Raw genomic sequence first — 14,840 nt, 5'->3', positions numbered from 1 at the left:
ACCATCTGGCTTCAACTCAAGGCGCTCTGTGACAGAGAAATTGTTGGATAGGGCCCCAACTTCCACTACAACTCATCTTGTTCCCAAAGAGGAAAGAAGAGCTATATCAAGAACAGGTGGCATTTCAAAGTGCACCATAAAAAGAAAGTGCAAGCCAGGAGAGGGTTACCATCTGCTCTGCTCCCTTCACAAATGTGCCTCCAGGGACTTTCCTGTTTGGAAAGTGACACCCAAAGGCATGAAAGAATCTACCGTCACTAACATCAAGGAACCAAAACAATCCACTTTAGAATGGAAGCTGTTTCAAAGGACAAATTAATGCAGAAGTAAAAACTAAAAGTGATTCTGAGGCTCTCACCTGGATGGCAAAGTGAGATGCTTCATGGCTCTATCCCCCTCACCCCACCCCCCAGAGATGCAAGAACTGGCAGAAGTATCTTTCTCAAAGCTTCAGAAAACAGTTGAAGGACTGCAGTAACAGAGCAAGCACCCAATCAAGAAAAAAGTGACTTAAAGGTGGTAGGATCACTGGACACCATGGCTGCCCCCTCCCCCACCTCTCACAGGCTGGGTGCAGAGCCAGCCCACTCTCCCAGTGCAGATCCCTAGACCTAATTCCAGAGGCATCCTTGGGCATATATTGGGAACATACATGTCTAGCGCAGTCTGTCTGGTGGTGGCTGGAGGGACCACTGTCCCAGAACTTGTCCTGCCTGTATAAGGCAGCTCACAGAGCATTTACAGACAACTGTGGAGAAAGCAGTCAAATAATTCTGCCTGGGGCAAGGGGTTGCTCGCTGTAGGACATCCATTGCAGTGCTAAGGACCATGAGGAAACCGTTTCCTAGGGAAGAAAGAATACTTGAAACCACAAAGGGGAATATCAGGAGCTACATGCTCATGCCCAAGGTAAGATAAAGGCACAGAAAGGATCAGAGAAGCCCCTACACTTTGGCCTGGAGCTATTCTCAAAACTGACAGGAAAGAGAAACCCTGAAAAAGAGCACAGTTCAATCTGCAAAGACTGAGAAAATTGTTTTCTTTCTTTGCTTATGTTGTTAGCTCCTGGCATTCAAGGAAAGCTCTGTCTTAATTCTAACTGGATACAAACCTTAAGGAACAGACACCCTAGAGTCTTAAATTCCAGGTTTCAAAATATCAAAATGTCCAGGTTTCAACAAAAAGTCACAAAACATACAAAGATACAAGAAGTGATGGCCCAGGTAAAGTCGAAGTTTAAAGCACTAGAAACCATCAATGAGGAGGACTAGACCTGGGACATACCAGACAAAGACTTTTTAAAAGGGGTCCTAAATATGTTCAAAGAGCTAAAGGAAAGCATAGACAGAGAACTAAAGGAAATCAAGAAAATGATAGATGAACACAGAATATCAACAGAGAGGTGGAAATTATGAAAAGGAACCAAACAGAGTTGAAGAGCACAGTAATAGAAATTAAAAATTTCCTAGAGGAGTTCAACAATGGGAAATGACAAAAGAAAGAACCAGACAACTTGAAGATAAGACAACTGAAGTCATCCAGGCTGAGGAAAAGAGAAAAGACAATGAGAAAAGTGAACAGAGCCTGAAGAATCTGTAGGACACTGTGGTAGTTTGATTCAGTTGTCAGCCTGGCCAGGTGAAGGCCAGGGACAGACAGAATGATACAGGAAATGTGGCAAATGTTAAAATTGGTGTATCTGGTATGGGAGGTAGAATTCTCTGTATGGGGGTCTTACTGTTTTTATAACTGTCCTGTAATTTAAGCATTTCAAAATAAATGTTTTTTTTTTAAATGAGGGAGAGATTAAGACATTCCCAGATAAAAACAAAAGCTGAGGGAGTTTGTAATCACTAAAGCAGCCCTACAAGAGATGCTAAAAAAGAGTTCTGCAGGTTGAAAGGAAAGGACAATAGACAATAGATTGAAGTTGTGTGGAGGAATAAAGATCTCCGGTGAGGGTAACAACATGAGTAAATATAAATGCCAATACTGTATTTTTGACTTGTAATGCCACTGTTTACTTCAGGTAGTATCTAAATGGCAAATGCATGAAATGTAATAATAAATCACTGGTATGGGACTCAATGTATAAACATGTAATTTGTGACAAGAACTACATAAAGGTGGGAGGATGAGGGGAACACAATTTCTATATACTATTGAAGTTATGTTGGTATCAAAGCAAATGAGATTGTTATAGATTTAGGATGTTAAATTTAAGCCCCATGATAACTACAAATAAAATATTGGAGAATATGCAAACTCATAGAGACAGAAATTTAGAGTACGGGTTGCCATGGACAGGGAGCCAGGGACCATATGAAATGCTAAATAGGTGTAGGGTACCTAGGAAGATGGGACAACTTTAGTAATGGAAGCTGGTGAGGGTACTGCAGTATTGTGAATGTGATTAATCCCACTGAATTGTATGCTTAGGAGTGGTTGAGATTGAAAAATTTATGTTGTATGTTGCCACAATAGACAAAAAAAGAAAAACTAAAAAACACAAAGATGATTAAATGCAATGGATGGTCCTGGATGGGTTCTAGCATGGGATCTAGCAAAGTAGGAGAAAAGATTCTAAAGGATATTATTGAGACTTAGGAAAAAATTGAATATACACTGTTAATTTTAAATTTCTTGAACTTGATAACTACACTTAAGATTATAAGTGAATATCCTTATTCTTAGGAAATGTACATGACGGTAGTAAGTGTTCAAGGACGATAATGTATATAGCCTACATTCAACTATTCAGAAATTAGATTGATAGATAGATAAAAAGATAAATGAATAAGGGAGGACTTCTAGGAAGATGGTGGAATAGGAGAGGCTGAGTACCCCTGCTCTGTGGAACAACAACAGAAGGGACAGAAAACAAACAGGACTGTAGTTCCAGGGTGCAAGGGATCAGAAAAGGTCTTCTACACTACATAGGGAGGTTCCCAGGCAAAAAAAAGTGGATAAATTGAAATGGAGAGAAAAGGTTGAGTGTGTTTGGCCATGATCCTACCTGCGGCAGGCAGCAGTACTTAGGGAAGTGTGGGTCCAAAGGAGTGGACCATCCTTCCACTCCACTCCAAGCCACCCCCACAGCTTCCTTGGGAGATCTCCCTGTGTACATGTTCCATAGCTGGGACCTCCCATGAGGAACAAGGAAGTGTGTCCAATTGCCCATGGCGACCAGCCACCCCACTTCATGCCAGAACCAGCTGCCAGGTATATATGGTTTAGCTGTGGGTGAGAAATACCCAGTCCCACAGCCCAAGTCATCCCAAGCAGAAGCCTGAGAGCCACTAGACCCATTGGGCCCAGAAGCAGAGTCTCTGCTGAGGCGCATACTGCTCACACCCCGGCTCCAGTATTGGCAGCTCTCAGCGTGCAGCAAGACCAGAGGCCCTGACTGGAATTACTTTGGGTTTCCACCCAGCTCAGCCTGCTGCTGCAGTAGGGGAGAGACAAGCCTGAGGGGTAGAAGTGTCTCAAGAGTACCACCTGCTAGAAACAAGTGGAAAGTGCAGTCTGGGAAACTGCTTATCTGCCTAGCTTTTAACAGATCCTCAAGTAGAAGGGGAATTACTGACAAACCAAGTCCAAAAGGGGACCGTCAATGCAAATCCAAGAAAATACAAAACCTTAGATGAGTGAAGGAAATCAACGTGCCAAATAACTAAGTTTGTAAGTATTTAAAAAAAAGATTAAAAAATTAAAAAATAGGTCGGTATTTGGCTCGAACGCAAATGTACTCACAGGAGCTCTGGGCAAAAGCTGAGATTTCAGGACAGTCTAAAGAACTGGAAAGTGCCAAGAAAAGCTTCAGGAGATACATATGTGGGTATCTCCAAATCAGTGAGAGGTTAAACAAAGACACCTCCAGCATGAAAGGGGGGCATATTTCACAATGAATTAACCTTTCCCAGCAGAAGGCACATAATTTTCATCTTTAAAAGAATGTCATTTTCTACTTGGCCATGTTTCTCATCTGGTCATCCTGAAATAGCTTCCCAAGAATAAAGCCTCCTTCCGTTTTAAAACACTCAGATCTTCAGCTTCCTGCCAGGTTGGCCATACCCCAAACTCCCAGTTGGGGGTAAGTCCTTGCCCCTCTCACCCATTCACACAGAGTGATAGTGGTAACACCAAAGATTACAAGTCTCTGTGTATTTACAATCAGACATGATGTGCTAGCCAGATGGGGGACAATGCCAGAGAAGCCCAGTGTTCTAGTTTGCTAGCTGCCGGAATCCAATATACCAGAAATGGAATGGCTTTTAAAAAGAGGAATTTAATGAGTTGCTAGTCTACACTTTCAAGGCCGAGAAAATGTCCAATTAAAACAAGTCTATAGTAATGTCCAATCAAAGGCATCCAGGGAAAGATACCTTGGTTCAAGAAGGCCGATGATATTCAGGGTTTCTCTCTCAAGTGGAAGGGCACATGGGGAACACAGTAAGGGTTTCTCTCTCATCTGGAAAGGCACATAGTGAACACGGTCAGGGTTCCTCTCTCATCTGGAAGAGCACATGGCAAACACGGCGTCATCTGCTAGCTTCTTCTCCTGGCTTCCTGTTTCATGAAGCTCCCTGGGAGCCATTTTCCTTCTTTATCTCCAAAGGCCGCTGGCTGGTGGACTCTGCTTCTCATGGCTATGTTGTTCTGCTCTCTCTGAATCGCTTTCATTCTCCAAAATGTTTCCTCTTTTATAGAACTCCAGAAACTTATCAAGACCCACCCAAATGGGTGGAGACATGTGATCACTTAATCCATCTTAACAACCACTCTTGATTAAATCACATCTCCAGGGAGATGATCTGATCACAGTTTCAAATATATAGTATTGAATAGGGATTATTCTGCCTTTATGAAATGGGATGTTGATTAAAACATGCCTTTTCTAGGGTCCATACATCCTTTCAAACCAGCACACCCAGCTTGGCAGCCTCAACAGCTCTCCCCTCCACCAGATGAAGATAGCCTAACTTGTTACTCTACATGTCAACTTCTTCACCTCTGGGTGTACCTGGACATCAATACTGATTGACTGGATTAGTAAAGTCAGGCTAGAGATGTCAAATTACTTGCTCTGAAGCCCATATGAACAACCCAGGATTATTTTTGCTCTTTTTTTAAACAACCTTCTCTCCATCTGATGGCTCACACACCTATATGGCCGAGCAGAGAGGGGAAGGAATAAAGGGAAAGGTGACAGGCTGGGCCTCATGGGAGGCCTGCATGCTAGGCCTGCTCTGGGGCTGTGGGAATAGCTAGCAATCAATTGTACCATCTTGCCCACTCTCCCTCCAGCAGCAGGGACGAGGGCAGCCAGGGAAAGCTGGACCATGTAGCACTTCCTCCTCTTCTCCTGGTGAAGCCCCTGCCTGAAGCTGCTAAGAACGGAATCTGGAATCTCCGACAGCCTCCACCAAGGCCACAGACTGCCTGTTGAAATGGCCCAGAATTGAAAGAAAAAATAATCACACAATGCAAAATTCAGAAATAATATTTATTATTTTCTATTCAAATAGGATGCTCTCATGAGAGGAGAGTATGCAGGAAGAGCCTTTCTACACCCTGGGCTTTTCCACTCACCCCAGCAGGCTAGGGCTTTCTATTCAAAACTGTCCTCACTGTGCAGAAGGGCAAGTTATCCACCTACTCCCGAGTTTTATCTCTTGATTATTTGCACACATAAAAAAAATCAAAACCCAAATGTTAACAGGCTATCTGCCCCTCAGCACATATGCTTAGTCCACACAGACAGACAGACAGACATGGACTTCAAGTCCACATCCCTATGTGTAGCTCAGCATTCGATGATATCTTTGGAATCAGATGGATGCTCTTGGCTAGGAATCAAAAAGGGCCCCATTTTCTGGTTGAAAACATGCAGAGTACCTACAGTGAGAGGCTGAAATTCCTCTTTAGCAAGGAATATTTTGGGTATAGTAGGACCAGCGTTCAACCTGTGGGCAGCTCTCTGGCCACAGGTGGTGTCTGATCTAGAAGTTTTACTTCCATCTCCAAATCCTCTTCAGATCCCTTAAATGGACAAAAGTGAATTCAAGTTTCAAAATGGCACACCAAGTTATCCAAGGCAGAGAACATCATTAAGGCAACAGTCTCACCAAGTCCACACAGAGCTCCAATCCCACTATTTCCCCTCCCCTCACCCTGTGGGACCTCCCAGTCCTGCCCACTGCTCCTCCTCAGCATCAGCTTCCAGCATCCAGAAGCCTCAAGCAGCCTTCAACCTCAGAAGTTGGAAGTGACCCAATCAAGGAACTTCATGGCAACTTCAAAGCCAAGGAAACAGGCCTGAGAAGGGGTTGGAACAGATAAGCCATCAGTAGTGTTACTACACAGAGACTCTGTTCCATGCTTTGGCCCTCCCTACTCTGTTCCCAACCCAGAGTAAGGAAGCAAGGTATGCTTTATTCCTAAGAGGGGAAGAAAATGCATATCTTAATGACCAGGTCAGGAAATCAAATCCCTCACCTAAGAGAATCTCAAAGGTAAATCTCCCGCATAGCTCCAGGAAAGGGAGCAGGTAAGGAGCTTCTGGCTGAGGGTAGGATTTTGGAAAGCCTGACTCCCCGATCCAATCCCAGGAGTAAGCAAAAGATAGCCCACCTGCTGTCTGCTCTGGACCCCCAAAGAGAAACAGAGTCCCTGCCAAACACTCACCGCATTGGCTGGGAAGGCTCGGATCATCACTGCATTGAACCCTTTATATAAGGATGTGATTCCTTCATCCCGGATCAGCTCCCTTAGCACATCTCTGAAACCGTTAGGATATTTCCCAGGAGGGGCTGTGGGGCAGAACCCAAATGTTAAGCCTTCAGGAAGTTTCCTGACCTGATGTGGTGACCTACATGGGGACAAGCTTGTGGCCAAGTCTTCCTGCAGGGCCACAGAGAGGGCACCTTGCATGCAGGTCATCCCAAGCTAGCCTACAGAGAACACAGTTCACCTTGGGACAAAGAGGCACAAATGCCTGGATTACTGGTTCTGAAGGTGTAGAGAAGAGGGGTGAAGAATGAAACAGCAATGAGGTATGAAGAATGAAACTGCCCTTCTGCTCTTGCAGGAGAGGAAAGTGGTTTTGACTTTAGCTGGCTTATTTTGGGTTTACATAAAAATGAGTCTAGGAGTGGACAATGAGAGGGAGGAGTAAGGGGTATGGTATATATGAGCTTTTTCTTTTTTATTTCTTTTGCTGGAGAGATACAAATGTTCAAAAAAATGATCATGGTGATGTATACACAACTATGTGATGATATTGTGAGCCATTGATTGTACACCATGTATGGACTGTATGTGTGTGAAGATTTCTTAATAAAAATATTTTTTAAAAGAAAAAAAAAAAATGAGTCTAGGGTTCCTATAAGCCAAAGGACTGCAAGGAAGAATGTGGAACAGACAATTACCGGGTTCTGTAGAGAGTGAGTATCCCTCAGGGTCTTAGAATGCTACACTCTAGGGGCAGCCAGTGCTAGGACTCAATCTGAGCCCATTCATTCCCCTACCTACCACTCACCAGTCTGGAAGCGAGACTTGAGCACATCTGGAGGGATCGCCACAACCCAGTTGAATATCCCTGCGATACCTCCAGCCACCAGGATCCGAGGTGCGCTGAGCTCATTAACACTGCAGAACAACCACAACAACCTTGGTCAAAGGTGTGGGACTGGCATTCAGACCACCCTTCTTGTGACAGGGCAGAAACGGGCTGAAGGGAAGAAGTCTCCAGTTGCCACTCCCTGGAAGGTTTCATATGCCTGTTTCACATACTTGCTCCATTCAGTGAGGCACAGTTATGGTGTTAGCTGAACCTCAGCAGTTGCAAGAGGAAAGGAGACCTGGAGCCACAAGCATGTCCACCTCTCCTTCAGACTTACCCAAAGGAGAGGACAACCCACCCATGACAGGAAAGTTGGCCTCTAAGTTTTTCATTTCTACTCACCTTTTTCCCTCTGGAGTGAAGATGTTTTTCAGCCACTCATAGGTCATGAAATACATCCCACTGGCTGGAACATCTGATAATGGCAAGAAAGAGATAAAAATTAAAGGATAAAAATCCCCAGAGATATCCTGAATTTAGAAGAGCCAAACATGGCACTGGACCCTTTAAGATTTCCTGAGAAGCTCCTCAGCAGCCCATTTTGTTTGCAATAGTCACTTGTATCAGTTGTTGCTCTAGGCTAAGGAATGGTGTGAGTGAGTCAATACCCATATGGCATCATTTCATCTTTGAAGTCCCCTTTAAGTGGGTCCTGTCACCACGCCCACTCCAAGTATATATAACCACAGCTAGTGCCTGTGGCCTGCCTCCAAGCTGCCATTTCAGGACAAAGGTGGGGCTGTGTACCACCATCTCCATCTCTCCCACCATCACTCCAGAAGAACACACTTCCCAAAACCAAGGAGAGCCCCATTGTTCCTAAGTCACTCTTTCTTCCCACTTTCCCCTCCAGTTATGACTTCTACCTGCTTGCTGTTCTTATCCAACTGCCACTGTCAAGGCTTCCATCCCTGAGGATCTGCAGGCCAGCACTCCCCAAGGATGGATGGCTCTGCCCAACCCAACCCCCACCAATGTCTTCATTTGTGTCCATGATAGCCAAGGGCAAGGCTGACTAATACCAGGACACACACTGCTGGCCTTGTCAGAGCTGTGGCATAGATGGTGCCAAAGCTGAACTGGAGATCCAGGCAAGACTCTCTGTGGCAGACCCTCCTCAGATGACTTCCCAGGTGGAGGGCCTTAAAGGTTACCCCGCATGAGGGTGAGGACAGTCCCTTTGTAGATGCCTCGGATCCCAGACTCCAGGTATAGCTTCTTTGCACAGTCCAAGGCACCAGTGTACTTGGTTTCTCCTGAAGAAACCTGAATCTGAGAGGGAGGAGAGAGTCATAAAGTCTGAAATAACTACATCAAAGTCAACAGACCTAGTAGGTTATGGGAGATTATACAGCAAGTATGGAAGTGGTCATTATACATTAGATCAATGAAAGACTTCAGTGTCAAATCAGTAGTATTTGGAGTGCGTGATATTGGAGAAATCAATATGAAATAAAGCTAGGTGAAAATATCAAAGAATATATAAAATTACTGACTAGAAAAAATAACAGAAGAGTTGGAAAAGAAGTTGACAAAATCTCCCAAATACAAGAGCATTCCCAATAGAGCTATCTAGAAAGAAGGAGACAAACACTTCTGTCTGTCATCCATTCTTTCCTTCCACAAATAACCATTGAGCACCAACTCCATTCCAAGCCATAGCTGGTCATGAAGCTTGATTAAGAAAAGATGAATAGGAAACTGCATTCAGAAAAAGAGAAGGAACAGTTAGGAGGAAAAGACCAACGGAGTGTAGGGACCTAGAAGCCAGGTGAAAACAGTGCTTCAAGAAGGGAGGGGATCAGCTGAGTCAAATTCTGCTGATGGATGAGGGAAGATGAAGATTGAGGGCTGACTTCTGGTCTAACAGTTTAAAGGCCCCTGATGACTTTGGTAAAAGTACCTTTGTTGGAGTTGTAAAGTAAAAGCCAGACTGGAATGGGTTTATCAGAGAATCTGGGGACTGCGAGTATAAAAATAACTTTTTCAAAGAGTTCTAATGCAAAGTGAAGCAACAACATGAGGGACAGAAATTGATGTGGAAAATAGGATGGAGAGAAGTTTGAGTTTTTAAGATGGAAAAAATACAAGCATTTTTGTGCTTTTATTGCTGATGGGAATGATCTGGTAAGAGAAAAAAAAAAGAATACCGTAGGACAGAAATGGGAAGATTTATTGAAGCAAAGTCTGTGGATGGGCAAGAGAGGATGGGTTCCAGTGCATAAGCAGGGGTGGGGGTGGGGGACTGGGGCATCCCTGGTGGAAAAGGCAGTGTGGCCACAGATGCAGCCTATTCCCTTTTCCTCCTGTCATGTACAAAGGTAGAGACAAAGGTAGACTGGCTAGAGAATTCCCTGGGTTTTCTTTTTACCTCAAATATCTCAAACTTGGAGCTGAAGAAGCTGACAACCCCAAAATACCAATGAACACAGACTGGAAAAAAAAAAAACTCCCAACAAAAATCTACTCTCTCTGCCTTTACTAGAAAGGGCAGTCTAGTAAGAAAGAAAACTTTTTAGACAATAACTGCCCGACTCCAGCCAAACACCACAGAAAAAACTGTGGCTCCACCCCGGCCCATGCCAGCAAAGACCAAATGGGAAGTCTAGACTTTCACTCTCTTGAGGCTCTAATGAAGTGTCCCAACACTGCCCCATTGTGTTATCAGAGAAAGCCACATAAGGAGTTATCAACTTTCATCCTTGCCAGCTGCTAACCAGAGCCACATCAACAGAGGTCAAGCTGGGAACCTAGACCACCTGGCAATAATGAGGTGGCATCCCTCTCTTTCCCTGTCAGAGTGGTCAGAGAAAGCAAGTTAAAAGAGAAGATTTAAATGAGATCCAGAACCTCATAGTATAATACAAAAACAGCCCAGGTTGCAAATGAAAACTATTTGTCATACCAAGAACTAGAAAGATCTCAAATTGAAAGAAAAAGCAACCAATAGATACTAATGATGAGGTGACAAAGATATTAGAATTATCTGACAAGGATTTTGAAGGAGTCATGATAAAAATCCTTTAACAAGAAACTACATGAAACAAATGAAAATACAGAAAACCAAAGTAAAGAAATAGAATATATAAATAAGAACCAAATGAAAGTTTTAGAACTAAAAAGTGCAACCAAAATTAAAACCTCAGTGGATGGGCTCAGCATCAGAATAGGTGGGAAAGAGGGAAAAAAAAAATCAATGAACTGGAAAAGATAATAATAGAAATTACCCAATCTGAACAAAGAGAAAATAGAATGAAATGACCTGTGGGACTATAACAAAAAAAAAACTTATATTTCTGTCATCAGAGCCTCAGGAGAGGAAAAAAAAGAGTAGGTCTGGAAACTTCCCAAATTTGGCAGGAATGTCAACTACAGATTCAAGAAGCTAAGAAAACCCCAAACAGGATAAACTCAAAGAAATCCATGCCAAGATATATTATAATTGAACGTCTGAAAACTAAAGACAGAAAGAACTGTAACAGCAACCAAAGAAAACATGACAGTCTACCTACAGGAAAAAAAAATTACAATGTCAGCAGAAATCAGGGAAGGCAAAGGTGGCACAGTATTTTTCAAGCGTTGAAAAAAAGTGTCAACCCGAATTCTATAACCAGAGAACATACCCTTCAGTTATAGAGGGAAAATCACATATTACCAGATGAAGGAAAAATAAGAGAATTTGTCACCAGCAGACCAACCATAAAAAATTGGCTAAAGGGCAGCTAGAAGTAAAAACCTAAAATTGTGAAATTGTAACCCATGTCAAACTCTGAAATATGTTCTACAACTAACTGTGGTGCTGTGCTTTGAAATTTATAGCTTTTTTGTATATATGTTATTTTTCACACAAAAAAAAGAAGGAAAAAAAAGTCAATTGTGATGATAAAAAAAGTATTTAAGCCCTCTGCCCTCCTATGTTCTGGAACAGCTAGAAGGTAAAATATAAGTGGATCATATGCTAGCCCATAACAGACTCTGGGATCTGTCCTGTAACTACTTGTTGAAGAGTACTTTGAAAACTTACTTTTTTCTTTCTTTCTTTGCTTTGTATATATGTTATACTATACAATAAAAAAAAAATGGCTATAGGAAGTTCTCTAAATAGAAAGAAAATGATTTTAAAAAAAGAACCCTCTCATCTATGAGCAGTTGATCTTTGTTAAGGCAGTCAAGTCAGCTCACCTGGGACAGAACAGTCTCTTCAATAAATGGTGCCTAGAGAACTGGATACATGCAAAAGAATGAAAGAGGATCCATATCTCAGACCCTATACAAAAATTAACTCAAAATGGATCAAAGATATTCTCACAAGCAGTGTGGACAACCAAAGCTATAGGCTGAGCCCCCAGTCTTGGGGTTTGTTCATATGAAACTTAACCCCACAAAGGATAGGCTAAGCCTATTTAAAATTAGGCCTAAGAGTCGCCCCCAAGAGAACCTCTTTTGTTGCTCAGATGTGGCCTCTCTCTCCAGCCAACACAACAAGCAAACTCACCACCTTCCCCCTGTCTATGTGGGACATGACTCCCAGGGGTGTGGACCTTCCTGGCAATATGGGACAGAAATTCTAGAATGAGCTGAGACTCAGCATCAAGGGATTGAGAAAACCTTCTCGATCAAAAGGGGGAAGAGTGAAATGAGACAAAATCAAGTGTCAATGACTGAGAGATTCCAAGCAGAGTTGAGAGGTTCTCCTGGAGGTTGTTGTTACGCATTAAGTAGATATTACCTTGCTAGTCAAGATGTAATGGAGAGGCTGGAGGAAACTGCCTGAAAATGTAGAGCTGGGTTCCAGTAGCCATGTTTCTTGAAGATGATTGTATAGTGATTTAGCTTTCACAATGTGACTGTGATTGTGAAAACCTTGTATCTGATGCTCCTTTTATCTACCTTATCAACAGATGAGTAAAACGCATGGAATAAAGATGAATAATAGGGGGAAAAAATGTTAAAATAAATTTAGAGTGAAATGCTGATGATCAGTGAGGGGGAGGGGTGGGGGTATGGTATATATGGGTTTTTGTCTGTTTTCTTTTTATTTCTTTTTCTGAATAGATGCAAATGTTCTAAGAAATGATCATGATGATGAATATGCAACTATGTGGTGACATTGTGAATTACTGATTATATATTCAGTTGTCAACTTGGCCAGGTGAAGGCACCTAGTTCTGTTGCTGTGGACTTGAGCCAATGGTACATGAACCTCATCTGTTGCTAATTACATCTGCAGTCAGTTAGGAGGCGTGCCTGCTGCAATGAATGACCTCTGACTTAACTGGCTGGTGCTTAAATGAGAGAGCACAAGGTAGCACAGCCTAAGCAGCTCGGCATTCCTAATCTCAGCACTCGCAGCTCAGTCTAGACCTTTGGAGATGCAGAAAGAAGTCACCAGGAGGAAAGCTGTTGGAACCCAGGGGGGCCTGGAGAGAAGGCCCACAGAGACCATCCTGTGCCTTCCCATGTAAGAAAGAACATCAGTGCAAAGTTAGCTACCTTTCCTCTGAAGAACTAACAAAATAAATCCCCTTTTATTAAAAGCCAATCCATCTCTGGTGTGTTGCATTCCGGCAGCTAGCAAACTAGAACATATATGTAGAACAGAATGATCAAAAATTAAAAAAAAAAGAGGTCCCTTTGGATGTAATGATTTGTAAGATTTCACTCACAGATGTAGTGATGAAATGTGTTAACATATATGAGAAAGGAACCCTATGTCAGCAAATAATTTCAAAAAGCCTTCAGTGAGCAGTCACCTTTTAATCAACTCAATCACATACACACTAGAAGTAGATCATATGAATGTCATCTGTGTATGAAAACCTTCAATGAAGGTTCTGTCTTTGGACAAGATGAGAGAATTCACACTGGAGAAATGCTCTGTGAGTGTCATCAATGTGGGAAGGCCCTAAGTAATATTTTGGCCATAGATGACATGAGAGAACTCACACTGTAAAAGTTTTGAACACAGAGAAGACGTCAGCCATAGTTTTAATCTTTAAACACACTACAGGATGCACATATTGAATAGACACTGTGTGTGTAATCAATCTGGAAGATCCATTAATCCTTCTTATTGCTTCAGTCAACTTAAGCCAATTCATACTGAAGAGAATCCATATGAATGGCATCTATAAAGCAAAGCCTTTAGTAGATGGCCTAATCATATACATATATGATTATTTTGTTACAATATAAATGTACTGAAAGAAGTATCTTCATACAACAACTCTTCTAAGTAAACCAGAGAACTCACATATGACAGAAATGTAGTCAGTGTGGAAATGCCTTCATGTATAATTTATCTTTAAAACAAAATGATTTAACTCCATGGGATAGAAATTCCAGGTCTGTAATCACTGTCCACTATCATGCCACATAGATGAAAACTCAACTGTAGGACTAACCACTAAAACAAGGAATAAGAGAACAGTCTTTACTTAGAGGACAAAGCCTCTTGGATGCGTGACAGATAATTCATGGTAGGGATTGTTCTCAATGTACAATCATGAGAGGTCAGTTATTCACACAGCAACACTTATAGGATAATATGAGTTATTCACACTGTATAAAACACTTTCAGTGTCACGAAGGAAGGAATTCTTCAGTGATCATTCATTTTTAAATTAACATTAATAATCTTACACTAAGAAGAAAATCTTAAAGTCAAAGAAGAAAAAACTTGAAGTAGATTTTACAAAAGAAAATTCAGACTGAGGAGGAAAAAAAACTTATAGGAAACCTTGAACATACAATTCAGCAAAGAATTCAAAATTTTGAAAACGACTATTGAAAATATGTTGGATAATGATTTAGATTATGAACTGAATTGAATAAATGGAATGCAGAATTCTGTAAAAGTAATAAGAAAAGAGATTAAACTCAATAGATTAGTATTGCACACATGTAAGCAGTAAAGGTCATGGCTAAAAATCTAAATAAAGAAAGTAGGAGGACTCCATCTACCCTGTTTCAAGATTTATTATACATCCACAGAAATCAAGACTGAGTGGTATTGGTGAAGGGACAGACAGACATTTCAATAGAACAGAATAGAGATCCCAGAAAGAGACCACACAAACATGTTAAACTCGTTTTTAAAATGTATTTATTTTATTGTGGCAATATATACATGACAAAAATCATTTTAACCATTTTTAAATATACAATTAAATGCACATGCAAGGACAAATATTGTATGATTTTTCCTTTATGAAAT

At 41.7% G+C, this 14,840-nt stretch overlaps 1 protein-coding gene across 1 annotated transcript in view; it reads right to left on the bottom strand.

Annotated features, from left to right (window-relative positions):
* Window positions 1–5,487: 5,487 nt before the first annotated feature.
* Window positions 5,488–14,840, bottom strand: part of SLC25A20 (solute carrier family 25 member 20) — a 95,966-nt gene continuing 86,613 nt past the window's right edge. Inside the window, exons 6-10 of the mRNA XM_077129396.1 lie at window positions 8,779–8,896; window positions 7,967–8,039; window positions 7,541–7,650; window positions 6,688–6,812; window positions 5,488–6,318 (exon numbers count right to left, since the gene is read on the bottom strand). Coding sequence (XP_076985511.1) covers window positions 6,256–6,318; window positions 6,688–6,812; window positions 7,541–7,650; window positions 7,967–8,039; window positions 8,779–8,896 — 489 coding nt within the window. The 3' untranslated portion in view covers window positions 5,488–6,255. The remainder of the gene's footprint in view (window positions 6,319–6,687; window positions 6,813–7,540; window positions 7,651–7,966; window positions 8,040–8,778; window positions 8,897–14,840) is intronic.

Source organism: Tamandua tetradactyla, chromosome 15, assembly GCF_023851605.1.
Source record: "Tamandua tetradactyla isolate mTamTet1 chromosome 15, mTamTet1.pri, whole genome shotgun sequence".
In the NCBI taxonomy this organism is placed as follows: domain Eukaryota; kingdom Metazoa; phylum Chordata; class Mammalia; order Pilosa; family Myrmecophagidae; genus Tamandua; species Tamandua tetradactyla.
The sequence above is the reverse complement of the archived record's forward strand: the minus strand, read 5'-3'. Positions and strand labels throughout refer to the sequence as shown.